The sequence below is a fragment of the Stenella coeruleoalba genome, assembly GCF_951394435.1.
Source record: "Stenella coeruleoalba genome assembly, chromosome: 9".
NCBI lineage: Eukaryota > Metazoa > Chordata > Mammalia > Artiodactyla > Delphinidae > Stenella > Stenella coeruleoalba.
This window is the reverse complement of record NC_137155.1, coordinates 21,043,820-21,064,259: the sequence shown is the minus strand read 5'-3', so window position 1 is coordinate 21,064,259 and position 20,440 is coordinate 21,043,820. Positions and strand designations below refer to the sequence as shown.

At 37.8% G+C, this 20,440-nt stretch overlaps 1 protein-coding gene across 11 annotated transcripts in view; it reads left to right on the top strand.

Annotated features, from left to right (window-relative positions):
- MAGI2 (membrane associated guanylate kinase, WW and PDZ domain containing 2) overlaps positions 1 to 20,440 on the top strand; it is a 1,347,997-nt gene that overhangs the window by 1,002,828 nt on the left and 324,729 nt on the right. For all 11 annotated transcript variants that reach the window (XM_079931544.1, XM_079931541.1, XM_079931547.1 and 8 more), the window contains one exon: positions 358 to 415. In XM_079931544.1, coding sequence (XP_079787670.1) covers positions 358 to 415 — 58 coding nt within the window. The remainder of the gene's footprint in view (positions 1 to 357; positions 416 to 20,440) is intronic.

Sequence of the window (20,440 nt, the reverse complement as noted above, 5' to 3'; positions counted from 1 at the left end):
AACAATACAAATAAATGAGAAAGCTGTACGCTCTTTCAGGAAAGCGATTTGCCTTCTGTATTACCTTGAGTGGTGATAACATGATAACGTGCCATTCTACTGCTTGGCGTGGGATAAACAGCTAGACCCAGCAGTACATCTGCAGAGAAGAGAGTTCTGTGTTTTAAGTGCCAATTTTCAAGTCAGTGCTTCTTATAGTCCCTACAATATGCATTTGAAATTTGGTGCTGACTCTGAATGCTTTATTCCACTTTAGTAGACTATTTCTGCAATCCACGAACAATTAAATTATATTACTTTTTATTAGAAATAGTGTTATCTGTTACTTACTGAAAGAAATAACTCTTTATTTTTCAGAGCTTCCATATGGCTGGGAAAAAATCGATGATCCCATATATGGCACTTATTATGTTGAGTAAGTCTCTAAGTTTGATATTAACTTGTTATTAATGTGTTGTGAAATTGTGTTAGTATTTCATTTATTGAGCTTGTGTGGCTAACAGTCCCTTTATTCCTTTGTCGTCTTACTTTGAAGTACCCACAAAGACTCTAGCAGCACTAGCTAGCTGTCTCTTGCTCTCCAGCTGGCTAATTTGTCATTCCTTTCCTTTGACTCACGATTCTAAAACACCAGTTGGAAAAATGTGTTTTACACTGTCCTCTAAATGAGTGATAATTAAAGACATCAAAGTAAATGCCCTTCATTTTGCAATCAGAATGTTGGGAGCTGACTAGTTGTGTAAAAGAGATACTCTATTAAACCACATTTCAGAGTCAATTAAATGAAGCAGCCATACTTTCCAGTTGAGGGATGAAATAAAATTAAGATTTTTTTTTCCTCTCTTTTAGGGCCTCATTTTAAATCAAGGGTATTTTTTTTTGTAGATTGGACTTTTATGTTATCTATTGGAGGTTTCATTACCTTAATGTATGTATCTTAGCATAATATGAGTTACCCCTCTATGCACCCTTTTATTCAGGATGAAGCCCCTGTTAGGGATTCAGTTATATACACATCTTTTTCTTAGGAAAATCAAATAATATTCATAATTTTCAAAAGTTAAATACGTGACTGACTTTTCCAGAACTCTTCTTCTGATAGAGAAATTTTTATTTTTTATCTATTGTGTCATGTTGTTAATGTTATTTGGGTGAATAACAAAACCAGATACCCAAAAAATGCAGAGGATGAAAAACTGAAGATGTTCTCACTCTCCATCAAGATCTAACTCTGTTTTCTCCAATCATATTCTGTTTAGCAATAATAATCTAGATGGTAGAGGATTACAGACTAATGGCATTATTGCTAAATTATTTTTGTAGTAAATTGTTCAAATTGTTATTGAGCTTTTACGAAGCGTCAGGCCCTTCTCTGCACTGGGGAGGTGCTGATGAGGACGACCTGTGTGCTCCCTGCCCTTGGGCATCTCCTTCATGAACACTTGTCTTGAATAGTTTGACCCACCATCTTCATTTGGAAAAGCCCCAATTTTGGCACCACAGTCAGTCATTTCCAGGGAAGGTGAATTCACTTCCTTTGCCAAACGCAATTTTCTAACATAGTATCTAATTCTCTAACATCATGTAGATGCTCGGTAGATGCAAAAATTAAGATATGTACATGGAGGTATCACTAATTGCAAAAATAAAGGGAAATCACTTGTAAATAGTTATAAGGCTCCTATTCCTACTACATTGCTCATCAATTAAAATACACATATATTTTAATAATAATAATGTAGCTGCAGCTCCTGGTTAAATTTATCAACATTAAAGATTTTCAATAAGTGCTACCTTCTCTTAATTTGTTGAATTAGACTGTCCCTTGCCTAAACCTATTACATCTGAAATCCAAGATATTTCCATGTAAGGAAAGAGAATGGAGGTATGTGACATACCAGATCTCATCTTTAATACACTCTCTTGCAGAATTCATTGAACAAGAACCTTCTTCTAAATTGAGATATTGGCAAACTCCATAAAGAGCCAGATAACAAATACTTTAGGGGGCCAAATGGCCTCTGTCACAACTGTTCAGCTCTGCTGTTGTAGCTTGAAAGCAACCGTAGGCGACACTTAAATTAATGGGTGTAGTATGTTCCAGTAAAACTGTATTAACAGAAACAGGCAGCTGGCCAAATTTGTCATGCAGAACATGGTTTGCTGACCCTTTGCCGTATTTGAAATCTTCAGATTCTTCTTCCATGTCCTCAACTGCTTTCCAATGTGAGAAACAGTATTTAAGTCAAACCTTCTTTCTCTGTCTAACTGTCACAGAGGTGAGAGACCCACATGACCGAAAGCAATGCTTCCTACCTTCTTGATCATTGAGGCGTGTGTTCTTCAAGTAAAGATCTGCTGCTGGTAGTTAGCTATTGAATTGGACATTAGCTATAAGCGTAAAAGAAAATGGTCCTCATTATCATTACATTTCACATGGTTTGCTTTGTACTTGTTTTTGCTTAAATTACATTTCTTTCTACATTTCTTCACTTCATTTTTCATGTATCATCACCATAGTAAGAAAATTATTTGTAATTTAGTCAGTTACATCTTAATATAATTAGATCAGACTAACACATTTAATAGTTTTAGATTTCAGGTGATTGTGAGGTCTTAGATACAGGTCATAGTGAGTCAAATAGTTTAACTTCCTTCAGACTGCATCCAGTTCTACTATTTGTCATGGCTTTTTCCCCATTACATGATTCCATAAGGTATACCAATAGCAACAGTTAGGGGTGTGTGTGTATCAGACCAATCAAAAAATTGAGACAGATAATCCAAACCTCCAGATAATTTTAAGTAGAACTCTATGCCAATATTTCTTGGAAATGTCTTTTGGAAGAAAATAATTAAAATACCTCAACTTGTGAACATTATATGTTTACATTACATAGTGGGTTCTCTGTAGAGCTATCATTTTTGGTGTTTAATTACATACCCAATTACACAATTAGAGATCTGGTTACAAAATACGAAAAACATTCCACCTTCCTACCAAGTGGCAAAAAAGCCTATGCAGGGACACTGGAAGTCTAACTTAGCAGTCAGTTACTCTTCACACAGACCAACAGCTGGGAGAGGAAGTTGTGGAGTGGGCTGTCTGTCATCAGCAGGGCACGTCAGATTGAAATCAGCCTTGTGCCTCTGACACAGTTGCACACACACTCATCCAGCCTCAGACAAGCAGGTAGGATTTCAGCAGTCAATAGCAGGAAAGTGTCTGTACAACTTGAAACTGGAAAACCTGGATTGAATCATTTTTGACCACTATTTATCGGTGACTTTACTGTGCCATAATTCTGTCCTGGGCAAATGCAATTTTAAGGTTATAGGTTTAATATATTTAAAACTTAGAAGAATTATCATCATAATCATATAAGTATCATGTTATCAAAAGAGTTAACATCTACTGAGGGCTCAGTATGCGCCATGAAGCGGGCTAAGAGCTCAACAGTCTTTAAGCACATTTATAATCCTCTCTATAGTGTAATGAGGCAAACTGTCTTAAGTTGACAGATGGGGAAACTCTGGCTGAGGAAGTTGAGTAACTTACCCAGCATCACACATTATTGAGAGGAATGGGCTCAGGCACTGTGACTGCAGAGCCCAGGCTCCAAACTCTTGCTCGAAACGCATCCCATAAACGTAGTGTTCATAATCCTCACATGATGGTCTGAACAAGCTTCTGGGACTCGTCACTGGAGAAGAATAAGGGGTCCCCAGAGAACATCTCCTCCCTGGCTGCACTCTAGTAGTGTCACGGGAGGGTTCCGACAGTGGGAGCCGTGCTGTGCACAGCCCCATCAGGCTGGCTTCTAACTCACTCATTCTGAGCCACCAGCTCCATTTCCCATGACTTGAGAGTGGCCCTGGACACCACAGCCCCCAAGAGTGAGACTAGCAAGTCCTGAATGAAGAGTCCATACTATGTGGGTCTCAATGTAGGGACGTTGCCCCTCGTTTGGAGCTATAGAAACAGCCACGCAGGTCTGTATTTTAGAGAACAGTGAGCCATACTCAACATCTTTCCTTATTTCATCTGAAGACAGGACAGACAGACCACATTTCTGCTCAATGTAGACGCAGAAAGAGGTTAGCCCTAGTTTTCCTGACACTAAATCCTTGATAGTACAGCACTTAGCAATGTATTACAAAGTCCTGAAGTTGCTAACTAGAAATGTAACTGTCACTGTTCATAAAGAAAGGGAAATTTCTTTAATGAAAAAGTGCAAAATGTAGAGTTGAACAGCTGTGACTTTTGTATAAATGTGTCTTTCTCTCCTCTTTTGTGGAATTATGTCTGCTGGGTTACATTTTGGTTTCAATGGCAGTTATACAATTTGCTTAACTAGCTAGCCCAGAAGACACAATTTCCTGGGACAGCTTTCATGCAAAGCTGCCTTTGCTGGCACAGACGGAGAAGCAAACCATACAACTACCGTGAAAATAATAGTGGAGACTGACAGATGTGATTTTCATGTAAAGGTTTTACAAGTTTTCATGTGATATCACACATCTGCTACTATGAAATGTTACTTGTGTGCAGTTCCAGAAAGTATGAAAGATACTGTATAATATCTCCAATATAACATTAAATGTGAAAGGAAAATTGCATTCGTTTCATGGTTAATGATGAGTATTTGTCATGATGTAGCAAGTTGGAAAGTGGTTAGAGAGGATTTTAACTCAATTGCATATCTTAAGAATGTTTCTCTCCTTCATGCCTTTGAGTAGTTTTCTAAATATTCTAAGAAAATGCTTACTAACTTCAGAATTTTTGAAAAGTCAGCATAAATGTAAAACATTTCCAATTAGAAATCAACATAAAAGAATACCTTTTAAAATCTTGCTTGTTCTTAGAGAATCTTTTTTCTATATTGAAAGTTAATTTTTCAAACTTTCAACGTTTTCTTCAATCTTCAAAAACTAGCATACTGTTTTGCTGCTTTTAAACAGCTATTTAACAAAGAAATCCTTTCTCCAGCTTAACAGATTTGTGTAATAGAACACTGAAGTGCACTGCTGATGAATTTGCTCAGTGATGTTCTCATCTAAAGTGAGCTCTAAATTTTGTCAGTAGCATTTGGTCATGTCAATTATTATCACTTAGTGGCCGAGAGTATGGGCTGCAGCGTTTCACAGTATGTCAGCCCTGCAGCTTCCTAGCTGTGAGACCTTGAGTAGACAGATTATGGAGAAGGAGGAAGTGGAGGAGGATGAAGACCAGAGAGAAGGGAGAAAGGAGAGAGGGGAGGGGAGAGGAAGAACTTCTATTGTGCACCTACTACGTGCCCAGCAGTATTCTAAGTGCTTTACATATACTAACTCATGTAATCCTCACAAAGCAAAACAAAACAAAACAAAAAAAAAAAACAAACAACAACCAAAACTATGAAGTCTGTGTTACTACCCCCATTTTATAGATAAGGAAACTGAGACACAGAATATTTTTACAAGTACTAAATAATGAAGCCAGAATATGAATCTAGGCAGTCTCATCACACAGCTGGTGTTTAGCACTTAACACAGGTATGTAGGAAGTGCTCAACAAATATTAGTTAGTTGTATTTTATCATATGTATCCCAGTGACATAGATAAGGACTCTCCTTCTGGCACTACTTGCTTTTCCAGTTCTTTCACGGTAAAATACACCCCAGCAGTGAACAATTCTAAGGGAAAGTATTTGATCTGTAAGAAACATATAACTTAATCTCAGGGTTAGAGTGTGCCACATTGAATTAAAAAAATAGCATTTATTCTAATTCCATAAGCCCACTGAAAATGATGAAGCAAGGACCGCAGAGTGTGGTGTTTCCATGGCTTCCAGAGGGGTTGAGGTTTCAGGGTAATTCCCAAAGAAGATATTTTTGTTGTAATTATCTCTGGTACATGCCATCTTATACAGCTGGAGAGTTGTAATGATAATAATAACGATAGTGATGTTTAAGGCACTATTTTAACTTTCAACTACTTTCACGTCCATTGTCCCAGATGATGATCACAGCGTTTACAAATGAGAGAACCAAATCTCTGAGGAGTTAAGTGAGTTCTCAATGGGCATATGGCTAGTAAGGTTGCAGCTGTCTGATGCACGTAGAGCTAAGAAAGACCTTTTAGTAGAGTAGCTATGTTTTTACACTATTATAAGCTGTTTAATTTATAAAGTATTTCTCATATTTGTTAAACAAGTATAAATCGGTTAATGAAAGGAATAAGGACATTGAAATAAATGTGGAGTATTCTATTTCTAACCAAACTACAATTGGTTCTTTTTGGCTAAGTCATTACACTTACCTTTCTACCTCCTCCTGGCTGACCGAGGCCAAGGTCATAGTATGTGGCATCCCTCCTTTCAGCCTGGAGAAGACAAGCGATCAAGCTTCATTGTGAGGGATCTCCTAGCTCAACATACATGCTCTTTACACTATGGTAGCATTTCTGATCGCTTGTAATTGGTAGTTCTTATTTACCCACTCTGTACTACCTGCTTGTATTATATAAAGTTCAACTGGCTATTGATCTACTTTCTTAATACTGCAGTTCAACCACAGATCAGTAGAAAAGCTTATGGCTTCCTTTTACGCTTTATGCCAGGGTCCCTCAAATATTTTTAAATTATGAGTCTTTCAAATCAAAATGAAGTCTCATGTCCAATCTCCCTTCTCACCACTACCATCCAGTCAAGATCTGGATACATGCCCCTCATCAAGCCCTTACATGAGATTAGAGATCATTTTTCATGCTGTAAGATATTTCGCCATTGCTGATTCATTTTAATATGATCAACATTTATCTTGTATACCAGTTACCTTGTCTTCCCCTGAAGGTTTTTTCAACTAAAGGTAAGAAAACTTGACTCTGTAATTGAATACAGTTTTGTTAGCAACTGCTTATTCATAAACTACCTTATTTAGCAGATTTTCTGTTTCCAAATAAAAACTGTTTTAGTCACCCAGAAGTTTAAATAGGTTTAATTGCAAGTGGACTTTTACAAATAACGATAATTTATTCACTTTGACATCAGACTTCCATGTGTTTTTTTTATTTTTACAATTCTAATAAATCATTTTTTGTCTTGAAGTCAATAATAAAAGACAAAAGAATTATTACTCCAGCATCATCTTTCCTTTGAGAATGTGTTTGTGAAGAAAGATGAATGCAATGTAAACACTAATTTTTTTTTTTTTTTGGTTTGTTTGTCTTTAAACCTTTTTATCAATCTAGCAAATTAAATTGAGCTCTTGTTTAGGCACTTCTGGAGAGGTTAAGCACAGGCAAACAGCACAGGATCACAACGGGTAGCACAGAGCAGGGGAACTTGGTGGTAGAGGCAGCAATGTCCCTGAGCCCTCATCATCACAAGGAGAGATGGCAGGAATGGTCAGAACTGGAAACACCATTTTGTATACTCCCAAGGAAGGACCATGCTCCCTCCTTCTACTCCATCTTTTTTATAGGACCATGAGAGCTCGAGACTGGCCATATGAAGGCAGGGAGGTCAGACTGCACTTAGACAATGTTGTTCAAGGGACTTTCAGACAGCCTGTTGAGAGGGGTATGAACAGGTGAATGTGGGGAGTGTCATTTCTGCACCGAGAGGTCCTAGGATGCTGTCAGAAGTGCTGTCCCTCCTGCTGGACGAGGGGACCACCTATTTCTATTCCGTGTAGCTCATTGCTTGGCAACGCAGAGAAAGCTGCCACCGTCTTTCACTGGAGAATTCTGTTTGGCTTTTGCCAAGGCAATGTTATAATAAGAAGTACATCACTGTCATCATTCTGTAATTTGTGAAATACCTTTTTCGGTTATTAATTTCTCTGTGGATTAAACATGCTAGGTTTCTTGTGAGTGAACTGCAAATTGTCCCATGCTGTCACTCTGTATCACCACATACTTTGGCGTCATATCTTAGACTGAGACTAAGTTCTGAAGTGAACACATGAAGTGAAAAGTTGGTTAGAGTCAAAATTATCCTAAAAATCCCTCAGGATCATGTCGTGTGGAGACTAGCATGCTCAAACAAAATGGCTGGGTTTTCCTTTAGTGCTGGAAATGGATTCTTTCTGGAATTAAAGGGTTTGGCTGGCATTTATGTCTTTCCGATCTTTAATATATACAGAACTAGAATCACATTCGGCTCAGAGAGATGCTATCAGAAGGATGGAGAAATTTAGTCAAACAGAGGAAGCAGTAGAGTGATGTCATTCTTTGGCACATTATTATGAATAAAACAGAAGATTGTCACCTTTAAGAGGTAAAATGTAATGCCCTCCTGCCCCACGTGAGAACTATAATTTCATCTTTTTCAATATGCAAATAATGTTTTTCAAAATTGTTTTTGTGTCACAGACCATAATATTAGTAATAGTTTCTCCTTTTTTGTATTCATGGTTTTGAATTTACAAAATTCAAAATTACGCTTAACCTTGCTGGCTTTTATCTGTTAAATGAGTGGTTTGGATTAGGTGATTGCTAAGGTCTCTTCTAGTTCAAGGAATATCCACTGCACCTTGTGTTAACAAGGGTAAATTTGGCCATTTTCCTGTGTTATTCTTTTTTTTTTTTTTTTTGGTTTTTCATCTGTTCTCTTTTTTAATTTTTGAATTTTATTTTATTTATTTTTTTATACAGCAGGTACTTATTAGTCATCAATTTTATACACATCAGTGTATACATGTCAATCCCAATCACCCAATTCATCACACCACCACCACCACCCCCTGTGGCTTTCCCCCTTGGTGTCCATACGTTTGTTCTCTACATCTGTGTCTCAATTTCTGCCCTGCAAACCAGTTCATCTGTACCATTTTTCTACGTTCCACGTATATGCGTTAATATACGATATTTGTTTTTCTCTTTCTGACTTACATCACTCTGTATGACAGTCTCTAGATCCATCCATGTTTCAACAAGTGACCTAATTTTGTTTTTTTTGTCACTAATATTCCATTGTATATATGTACCACATCTTCTTTATGTCACTTTTTGTCACTAATATTCCATTGTATATATGTACCACATCTTCTTTATCCATTCATCAGTTGATGAGCATTTAGGTTGCTTCCATGACCTAACTATTGTAAATAGTGCTGCAATGAACATTGGGGTGCATGTGTCTTTTTGAATTATGGTTTTCTCTGGATATATGCCCAGTAGTGAGATTGCTGGATCATATGGTAATTCTACTTTAAGTTTTTTAAGGAACCTCCATACTGTTCTCCATAGTGGCTGTATCAATTTACATTCTGATCAACAGTGCAAGAGGGTTCCCTTTTCTCCACACCCTCTCCAACATTTGTTGTTTGTAGATTTTCTGATGATGCCCATTCTAACTGGTGTGAGGTGATACCTCATTGTAGGTTTGATTTGCATTTCTCTAATAATTAGTGATGTTGAGCAGCTTTTCATGTGCTTCTTGGCCATCTATATGTCTTCTTTGGAGAAATGTCTATTTACGTCTTCTGCCCATTTTTGGATTGGGTTGTTTGTTTCCTTAATATTGAGCTGCATGAGCTGTTTATATATTTTGGAGATTAATCCTTTGTCCGTTGATTTGTTTGCAAACGTTTTCTCCCATTCTGAGGGTTGTCTTTTTGTCTTGTTTATGATTTCCTTTGCTGTGCAAAAGCTTTTAAGTTTCATTAGGTCCTATTTGTTTATTTTTGTTTTTATTTCCATTACTCTAGAAGGTGGATCAAAAAAGATCTTGCTGTGATTTATGTCAAAGAGTGTTCTTCCTATGTTTTCCTCTAAGAATTTTATAGTGTCCGGTCTTACATTGAGGTCTCGAATACATTTTGAGTTTATTTTTGTGTATGATGTTAAGGAGTGTTCTAATATCATTCTTTTACATGTAGCTCTCCAGTTTTCCCAGCACCACTTGTTGAAGAGACTGTCTTTTCTCCATTGTATATCCTTGCCTTCTTTGTCATAAATTAGTTGACCATAGGTGTGTGGGTTTACCTCTGGGCTTTCTATCTTGTTCCATTGATCTATTTTTCTGTTTTTGTGCCAGTACCATATTGTCTTGATTACTGTAGCTTTGTAGTATAGTCTGAAGTCAGGGAGTCTGATTCCTCCAGCTCAGTTTTTTTCCCTCAAGACTGCTTTGGCTATTAGGGGTCTTTTTTGTCTCCATACAAATTTTAAGATTTTTTATTCTAGTTCCATAAAAAATGTCATTGGTAATTTGATAGGGATTGCATTGAATCTGTAGATTGCTTTGGATAGTATAGTCATTTTCACAATATTGATTGTTCCAATCCAAGAACATGGTATATCTCTCCATCTGTTCGTATCATTTTTAATTTCTTTCATCAGTGTCGTATAGTTTTCTGCATACAGGTCTTTTGTCTCCCTAGGTGGGTTTATTCCTAGATATTTTATTCTTTTTGTTGCCATGGTAAATGGGAGTGTTTCCTTAATTTCTCTTTCAGATTTTTCATCATTAGTGTATAGGAATGCAAGAGATTTCTGTGCATAAGTTTGTATCCTGCAACTTTACCAAATTCATTGATTACCTCTAGTAGTTTTCTGATGGCATCTTTAGGATTCTCTATGTATCGTATCATGTCATCTGCAAACAGTGACAGTTTTATTTCTTCTTTTCCAATTTGTATTCCTTTTATTTATTTTTCTTCTCTGATTGCCGTGGCTAGGACTTCCAAAACTATGTAGAATAATAGTGGTGAGAGTGGACGTCCTTGTCTTGTTCCTGATCTTAGAGGAAATGCTTTCAGTTTTTCCCCATTGAGAATGACGTTTGCTGTGTGTTTGTTGTATATGGCCTTTATTATGTTGAGGTAGGTTCCCTCTATGCCCACTTTCTGGAGAGTTTTTTATCCTAAATGGCTGCTGAATTTTGTCAAAAGCTTTTTCTGCATCTATTGAGATGATCATATGGTTTTTATTCTTCAATTTGTTAATATGGTGTATCACATTGATTGATTTGTGTATATTGAAGAATCCTTGCATCCCTGGGATAAATCCAACTTGATCATAGTGTATGATCCTTTTAATGTGTTGTTGGATTCTGTTTCCTAGTATCTTGTTGAGGATTTTTACATCTATATTCATCAGTGATATTGATCTATAATTTTCTTTTTTTGTAGTATCTTTGTCTGGTTTTGTTATCAGGCTGATGGTGGCCTCATAGAATGAGTTAGGGAGTGTGCCTTCCTCTGCAGTTTTTTGGAAGACTTTGAGAAGGATAAGTGTTAGCTCTTCTCTAAATGTTTGATAGTATTTACCTGCGAAGCCATCTGGTCCTGGACTTTTTTTTGTTGGAAGATTTTTAATCACAGTTTCTATTTCATTCCTTGTGATTGGTCTGTTCATATTTTCTATTTCTTCCTGGTTCAGTCTTGGATGGTTATACCTTTCTAAGAATTTGTCCATTTCTTCCAGGATGTCTATTTTATGGGTATTGAGTTGCTGGTAGTAGTCTCTTAGGATGCTTTGTATTTCTGTGGTGTCTGTTGTAACTTCTCCTTTTTCATTTCTAACTTTATGGATTTGAGTCCTCTCCCTCTTTTTCTTGATGAGTCTTGCTAATGGTTTATCAATTTTGTTTATCTCCTCAAAGAACCAGCTTTTACTTTTATTGATCTTTGCTATTGTTTTCTTTGTTTGTATTTCATTTATTTCTGCTCTGATCTTTATGATTTCTTTCCTTCTGCTAACTTTGGGTTTTGTTTGTTCTTCATTCTCTAGTTCCTTTAGGTGTAAGGTTAGATTGTTTATTTGAGATTTTTCTTGTTTCTTGAGGTAGGCTTGTATAGCTATAAACTTCCCTCTTAGAACTGCTTTTGCTGCATCCCATAGGTTTTGGTTTGTCGTGTTTTCATTGTCATTTGTTTCTAGGTATTTTTTGATTTCCTCTTTGATTTCTTCAGTGATCTCTTGGTTATTTAGTAACGTAGTGTTTAGCCTCCATGTGTTTGTGTTTTTTACGTTTTTTTCCCTGTAATTCATTTCTAATCTCATTGCGTTGTGGTCTGAAAAGATGCTTGATATGATTTCAATTTTCTTAAATGTACTGAGGCTTGATTTGTGACCCAAGATGTGATCTATCCTGGAGAATGTTCCATGCGCACTTGAGAAGAAAGTGTAATCTGCTCTTTTTGGATAGAATGTCCTATAAATATCAATTAAATCTATCTGGTCTGTTGTGTCATTTAAAGCTTCTGTTTCTTTATTTATTTTCATTTTGGATGATCTGTCCATTGGTGTGAGTGAGATGTTAAAGTCCCTCACTATTATTCGTTACTGTCAATTTCCTCTTTTACAGCTGTTAGCAGTTGCCTTATGTATTGAGGTGCTCCTATGTTGGGTGCATATATATTTATAATTGTTATATCTTCTTCTTGGATTGATCCTTCGATCATTATGTAGTGTCCTTGCTTGTCTCTTGTAACATTCTTTATTTTAAAGTCTATTTTATCTGGTATGAGTATAGCTACTCCAGCTTTCTTTTGATTTCCATTTGCATGGAATATCTTTTTCCATCCCCTCACTTTCAGTCTGTATGTGTCCCTAGGTCTGAAGTGGGTCTCTTGTAGACATATATATGGGTCTTGTTTTTGTATCCATTCAGCAAGCCTGTGTCTTTTGGTTGGAGCATTGAATCCATTCATGTTTAAGGTAATTATCGATATGTATGTTCCTATGACCATTTTCTTAATTGTTTTGAGTTTGTTTTGTAGGTTCTTTTCTTCTCTTGTGTTTCCCACTTAGAGAAGTTCCTTTAGCATTTGTTGTAGAGCTGGTTTGGTGGTGCTGAATTCTCTTAGCTTTTGCTTGTCTGTAAAGCTTTTGATTTCTCTATCGAATCTGAATGAGATCCTTGCAGGGTAGAGTAATCTTGGTTGTAGGTTCTTCCCTTTCCCTTTCATCACTTTAAGTATATCATGCCCCTCCCTTCTGGCTTGTAGAGTTTCTGCTGAGAAATCAGCTGTTAACCTTATGGGAGTTCCCTTGTATGTTTTTGTCGTTTTTCCCTTGCTGCTTTCAATAATTTTTCTTTGTCTTTAATTTTTGCCATTTTGATTACTATGTGTCTCGGTGTGTTTCTCCTTGGGTTTATCCTGTATGGGACTCTCTGCGCTTCCTGGACTTGGGTAGCTATTTCCTTTCCCATGTTAGGGAAGTTTTCGACTCTAATATCTTCAGATATTTCCTCGGGTCCTTTCTCTCTCTCTTCTCCTTCATAATGTGAATGTTGTTGTGTTTAATGTTGTCCCAGAGGCCTCTTAGGCTGTCTTCATTTCTTTTCATTCATTTTTCTTTATTCTGTTCTGTAGCAGTGAATTCCACCATTCGGTCTTCCAGGTCACTTCTCCGTTCTTCTGCCTCACTTATTCTGCTATTGATTCTGTCTAGTGTAGTGTTCATTTCAGTTATTGTATTGTTCATCTCTGTTTGTTTGTCCTTTAATTCTTCTAGGTCTTTGTTAAACATTTCTTGCATCTTCCCGATCTTTGTTTGACTCCATTCTTTTTCCGAGGTCCTGGATCATCTTCCCTATCATTATTCTGAATTATTTTTCTGGAAGTTTGCCTATCTCCACTTCATTTAGTTGTTTTTCTGGGGTTTTATCTTGTTCCTTCATCTGGTATATAGCCCTCTGCCTTTTCATCGTGTCTATCTTTCTGTGAATGTGGTTTTTCTCCCACAGGCTGCAGGATTGTAGTTCTTCTTGCTTCTGCTGTCTGCCCTCTGGTGGATGAGGCAATCTAAGAGGATTGTGCAGGTTTCCTAATAGGAGGGGCTGGTTGTGGGTAGAACTGACTGTTGCTCTGGTGGGCAGAGCTCAGTAAAACTTTAATCCACTTGACTGCTGATGGGTGGGGCTGGGTTCCCTCCCAGTTGGTTGTTTGGCCTGAGGCAACCCAACACTGGAGCCTACCTGGGCTCTTTTGTGGGGCTAATGGCGGACTTTGGGAGGGCTCACACCAAGGAGTACTTCCAAGAACTTCTGCTGCCAGTGTGCTTGTCCCCATGGTGAGCCACAGCCACCGCCTGCCTCTGCAGGAGACCCTCCAACACTAGCAGGTAGGTCTGCTTCAGTCTCCCCTGGGGTCACTGCTCCTTCCCCTGGTTCCCAATGCACACACTACTTTGTGTGTGCCCTCCAGGAGTGGAGTCTCTGTTTCTCCCAGTCCTGTCGAAGTTCTGCAATCAATTCCCACTAGGCTTCAAAGTCTGATTCTCTAGGAATTCCTCCTCCTGTTGCCGGACCCACAGGTTGGGAAGCCTGATGTGGGGCTCAGAACCTTCACTCCAGTGTGTGGACTTCTGTGGTATAAATGTTCTCCAGTCTGTGAGTCACCCAACCAGCAGTTATGGGATTAGATTTTGCTGTGATCGCACCCCTCCTACTGTCTCATTGTGGCTTCTCCTTTGTTTTTGGATGTGTGGTATCTTTTTTGGTGAGTTCCAGTGTCTTCCTGTCGATGATTGTCCAGGAGCTATTTGTGATTCTGTTGTTCTCACAAGAGGGAGTGAGAGCATGTCCTTCTAGTCCGCCATCTTGGTTTAGGCTCTGGCAGCCATTTTCCTGTGTTAAATAAGCCTCGTTATTTTCTCTTTATGCGTGCTGATCAAAGAGTACTTAAAATGTAAAAGCATTTTCTTTCCATTTCTACTTGTTATTTGGCTAGACAATAACATATATTACCATTCTTTTATTTTATTTTAATGATTTTAACAATCCCATCATGTGAGTGTTGAAGAAAGAAGACTTCCGAAAATGGTAGATTATTATAATAGAATCCCCTTACAAAGCTCTGACAACAAACATAAGTGTATTTGATATCTACAGATATGAGACTGATTATCATTAAATAAAAATTCAGAAAGATAAAGATAAGGTTATAAACAAAAAGTCAGGTAAGAACTATACTTGTCTCACTGCTGTCAAAGCTGAATACATTTGAAAGGATATTGTTTTCCTTTTTTTACAGTACAAGATGACATTGTTAAACATTATTTATTACTAGTGTTTAACAGATGACTTTAGATGAAATTATGTTATAATAGACAGCTAATTGTGTAATAAAAATGGACGGATCACACATTTTTTATTATCAAATTTCATGTGTTCAATCTAGCTAAGTAAGATGAACTTTTAAATTATCAAGAAAAAAATTATATCCTGTGGCTGAGCTTAACTGGATCTACTATAGGCAAAAATAGACTATTTGGTTTGATAAACCAATAAAATTAATTTTTCATTAATGTAGTCCAGAAGAAACTCCTCACCATTAGGTGTGTGGTTTCTGAAAGCTTATTAAATACCATTTATTGAGTCTGTCATAATGAAAAGAGCTTAGTTCAAATTTCCATTAAGCACAACATTCATATACAGAGGTTGACAAAGTCCCCTCATTTTATTCTTACTTCACTTTCTCCAGTTTTAATTGGGCATCAAAAAACATATGAATATATTTTCAGATAGATAAAATGATAGGAATTATTATCTTTCTTTTTTCTGTTATATTACTTAGTAAGTTAGTTGGGGGCATTGGCTTAATATGTAAATAGTTAATAGCTATATGTCAACCCAGAAAAGTCATATTAATAGCTACCGTCTACTAAGCACTTGGTATGTATTAAGCATTTTACATAATTCATTTAGTCATTACCACAACACTGTATGTTAGATACTATTATTCATGTTTTACAGACAGAGAAACTTAAGGAAGCCAGGCCATCAAGCTCGTAGGCGGTAGAAATAGAGTTGCAGCCCAGGGCAGGAATTAAGAGACCTGATGCTGTCCATATTTAAGTTACACTTGACTCCCATACTCTTGGTACAACAAGATAATATTAAAATCTATACAGTGCTTGATCTTTAAACACTTTCACATATTTCTCTTCAAAACAGTCCTATGAGGTGAATAGGATATTTACAGGTGAGGCCATTGCAGTTCAGAGATATTAGGGGAACTTTACAAAGGTAGTGAGAGGTAGACTTAATCTTCAAATGTGGTTTAAACTTCAAACGGTGGTTTGATCTTAAAAATAACAGAGAATGATAACTGAGACTCATTGTAAGTGGCTTTCACTCTGGTGAAGCCCAAGAGGTCCATGTGAGATTGAGGAAACCAGAGTGCAGGTGGCTCCTCTCACCTATGTTACTGCTCACGGCCTAATCCACCATTTACAGGTAACTCTTATGTGAGCGTTAAGGGGAGGGTCTTACCTGCACTCGAGGTTCCCCCTTGTTACCACATAAGGAATTTCTATAAGTAATTGAGTAAGTACCATGTTTTCATTTCTTATTGTATCACTGGACTTCAGCAGGACCTAACCTGTCCTTTTCAAGGTTTGAGACAAGACATACGTAGTTGTTATTATTAACTACCCCCATTCTCACTCACATACAACTCTAATCTTACTCATAAATATTAGTGCAGAATCTTATTATCATTATCATGATTGCCAGAGACAGTGGCCCATGTTCAATTTCCAGAGTTGGTAAGGGCAAAGTTCAAGAAAAGTAGAGTTAGGATTAGCCCTAAGTGAGGCTAAAAGGCAACCCTTGGAGGAGACTCTTCTAGTTTGAAAACTAGGTCACCCAGAGCCGGTCTCCTGGCTCCCCACCCATATTCTCATTATCATTTCATTGCTCACTTTTTACAATATGCAAAAGATACACACACATATGTGTTTTCTTATAAAACATATTCAGCCCCTGTTTCGATGCACATAATCATTGGATTCTTTAAAAAAAATCATTTAATAATCAAAATAATGTGCTATATTTTCACAGTTTTATCTTCCAAAAACCAGCATGTAATTTACAGTGCTGTGAAAGTTTCCAGTTTCACAAATAACACTGATAATTGAGAATCACCTGGCTGAAGTAGTCACAGATTACTCAGATCTTCTCTGCAGATTCTAGGTATCCGGCAAAAGATCTTTTTCTCCCTAAGACTCATCAAAAGTACTTTTAATCTCGCTTTGTTTTCTAATTCTTCCTGCATTACTTTCTAACATATGAAAGGAATAGCTATGTGTTTTATTTTTCTCTGGTCTTAACAGTGTTAGAGACTCAGTAGTCAAGAATAATATTTTTTTGATCTTTTTCTCACTCTGAACGTTAGACTTGGAAACCTGGGGAGGTTTGCTATTATATAAAGTTGGAATTATCTTCCTGTCGTGTTGACTTTCAAAATCTCACAGTCTTGTTCCCAATCGTGTCCATATCCCCTCACTGGCACTCTTTCCCTGACTCCCTCCTTCCTGGATAATCCTAGACATTAGTGATGTCACCTTCGTGATTCCTCACTGTTCTGAGTGTCCTTGGTAATTCTCTGACTCACCTCGATGTCAGGCCCAAAGTATTCCTGTACCCATGGCTGTGTATGTCTAACATTATATATGAGTGATGTGTCTGCACAGGTTTTTGTACTGAATCATATTTTTTGGAGTTCACTAGACTTAGGCTATATTGTGACTTCACATTTTAACAACTCATACCTAAGTTATTAATAAATTGCAGTCCAGTTCAACATACAGTATATAACAAGTCAGATTATTCTCACCCTTCCCAGCACATTGTAAGGTCTAGTTCCCTGGGTAATGTGATTCTTCACAGTCAGAGAGCATCTTGTCCATCCTCATAACACCGGGTAAGTACAATAACCAGTACATTGGAGGTAACGACTAAATGATGCTGAAATGACTAAGAATTCTAGGGAGCACTGCAACTTTTCCTATGTGGTTAATATGGCCAAACTCATTCTGTAATCCCTCCAAGTTCAGGAATAAGGCACATCCTCCAGGATGGAGACTTTCCAAGTTATGGCCAGCCATTAGACTAAAGCCATAATGGAAGGAGGGAAACTTGAAACAAAACCAAACCTCATCCCATGGCTTGGAAGTATCCTCCCCTCTTGAAGTTCATCCTCTCCCCCGTGCCTGCTGCTCTCATGGTACCACCCACATGCAAACATACGCATGTGTGTATTCACGACCCCCATACTCTGGCTAAGCAGGATGGATATTCCCAAACACCTTTGAATCCACTGTTCGCCTCCTAAAATGCCTCCTTCTCCATCTGGCAAAATACATCTATCCTCTTAGAATCTGCTTAAGTGTCACTTCCTTTGTGAAGCATCCCTGAACCATCAGCCTAAGTTGTCTTTTCTTCTTTGGAGTCCCCACTTTGTGCATACAAATTTTCTGACCGCTTATAAAGTGACCAACTCAGCCCAATTTACCCAGGACAGTCCAGGTTTTAGAAAAGGAAGTCCCGCACCCTGGGAAACGCTTTAGTCTTAGACAAACCTGGGGTTGTTGGTCATCCAGCTTGTGTGCCTGCCCCGTTGGAGTATGGGCCCCCTTGGTGAAGGGGTTGTGTTGTATTAATTTTCGTGTTCCCAGTGCCTAGCACACTGATCCATTCATGAAAGTGTACATGAGACTTAAAGGACTAAAGCCAGTGAGTCAGGGTTGGCAGAAACCAGTGGAGGAGAATTGATGTAGTCTTGTCTCTTAATACTGAAAGATGTTGAAATAGTGTAGTCTTTTAGTCTCCTTCTAGCTAAGCTCTATTCTCCAAGTTTATAACTCATTACTTTTGCTCAATCTCTTGTTACCTTTGATAACAATAACCTCCTCCTGCACCCCACAATAAAATTTAAGAGAGGTGTTTATGGGAATGGGAAGGGATGGATAAAAAACATTTTTACATGCATGCCTACTGGCTCTGAAATTTTAAAAAATGAGTCTATGTATCTTGCAGGTCCTGGGGGCTTCACGGCATGATTGACAGTGCACAGTGTCATTTCTTCTGAGAGTAAAATATCAAGTTTTCCAAGTAATTGGTAAACAGTAATGGCTAAGCAATGAATCCCCCTTATACATAAGATACACATAAAATACACATTACAAATCAATGCCAACTGAATAAATTGCCACTACTACTAGGGAAGGGAAGAGAGCTCATCCATCTGAAAATATATCCACATTTGGGAAGCTCTGCCTGGTGGGGAATGGAGGACAGACTCCTTAGCTGTGAGAGTGTCAGCACGAATATAAAAATACTCTTCTCAGTTGGCCATGATTCCACCTCCCACCTGGACACTATGTCCCCAGATCAGACACCCTCATGTCCAGAAAGAGCAAGAGAAAGTAACACGTGACTCAATCTTCCCACCCACATTCATAAAGCAAATTCACATTTCCCCCAGGTACAGTAGGGAATAATGAATGGACATTTATAGAAAGAAAATGATCACTTAAGTGTTAGAATTGGGAAGAAATCTTTCAAGAGGCAGGATTCAATTAGTCTGTTTTTAGAAAATGCTCCAAGTAAAATAGATTTAATTCTTCCATTTATCCAAAGCTCATTTTTTAAAAAATAAAGTATATTTAAAACATTAGTCTTTAATCTAGTACTTCTAAAATTTCTAGATTTTCAAAGCACTGTAAGGCATACATCATAGTATGGAAAGCCTATTTTATAGTTTTTTTTGTTTGTTTTATCTCCCCTGCTAGACTGTGTGTCTGATTGATCTTTGCCCCTACCTGCACCCACTACCAAAGTGCCTAGCAAAGACTATTTGAGAAACTAATATCTGATGAGTCACAGTAGCATTTATTGAGTACTTACATCCAGGCACTGGTCTTAAGTGATTGACTCATTTTAATTTATTTAATATGCACAACAACTTTATGAGGTGGTCTTACTTTTATCCCAGCTTTATAGATGAAAAATTCTGAAGCACAGGGAGGGTAAATAATGTGCGAAAGATCATATGCCTAGGATGTGGTGGGGCTTGGATGTGAATTCCAGCAATGTGACTGCAGTGACCAAGCTCTTAACAGTGTCCTGCCTTCTATCGAGAGGGTTGGCCCCAGAAGATCCCTGTAGAGTTATTATCTTCTCTTAGTTTCTGAAGCAAGAGGAAGTTTTTATTCCATCTGTCTCAACTGGATAGTAGAGAAAACTTTATGGGGTCTTCTCAAAGCTTGTATTTAAATGAATAAAAATACAGACAGGGAGGGGGCAGTGTGTGTGTTTGGCTACCAGTGTAGCTACAGTTTAGGGGTTCAGATGTGAGGAAGCAACATACATACACTTTCCTGACCATCCAGGAGTATGGGAGTCAGAATTAGGGTCAAGCAAAACCTGTGGAATTCCAAGCAACCTGGAAATTCATACTGTGATTCCATTCAGGAATTATTCTCTCTTTAAAAAAATATATGCTCCCAGCAAAATAGATTTTGGGAAGCCCCAAAAGGAGCAGGTTTGCATAGAAGGGATGACATACTGAGCTGCAACCCCAAACCCCAAGCCAGCCTTCCCACACCCAGTGCTGAGTAGCTGCCTCCTGGCGCTCCCATATTTTGTCCCTAATGTAGTGCTTTGCCATTTGAGCACATTTCTGTTGTAACACAGACAGCAGATCCAAATCTTTCATC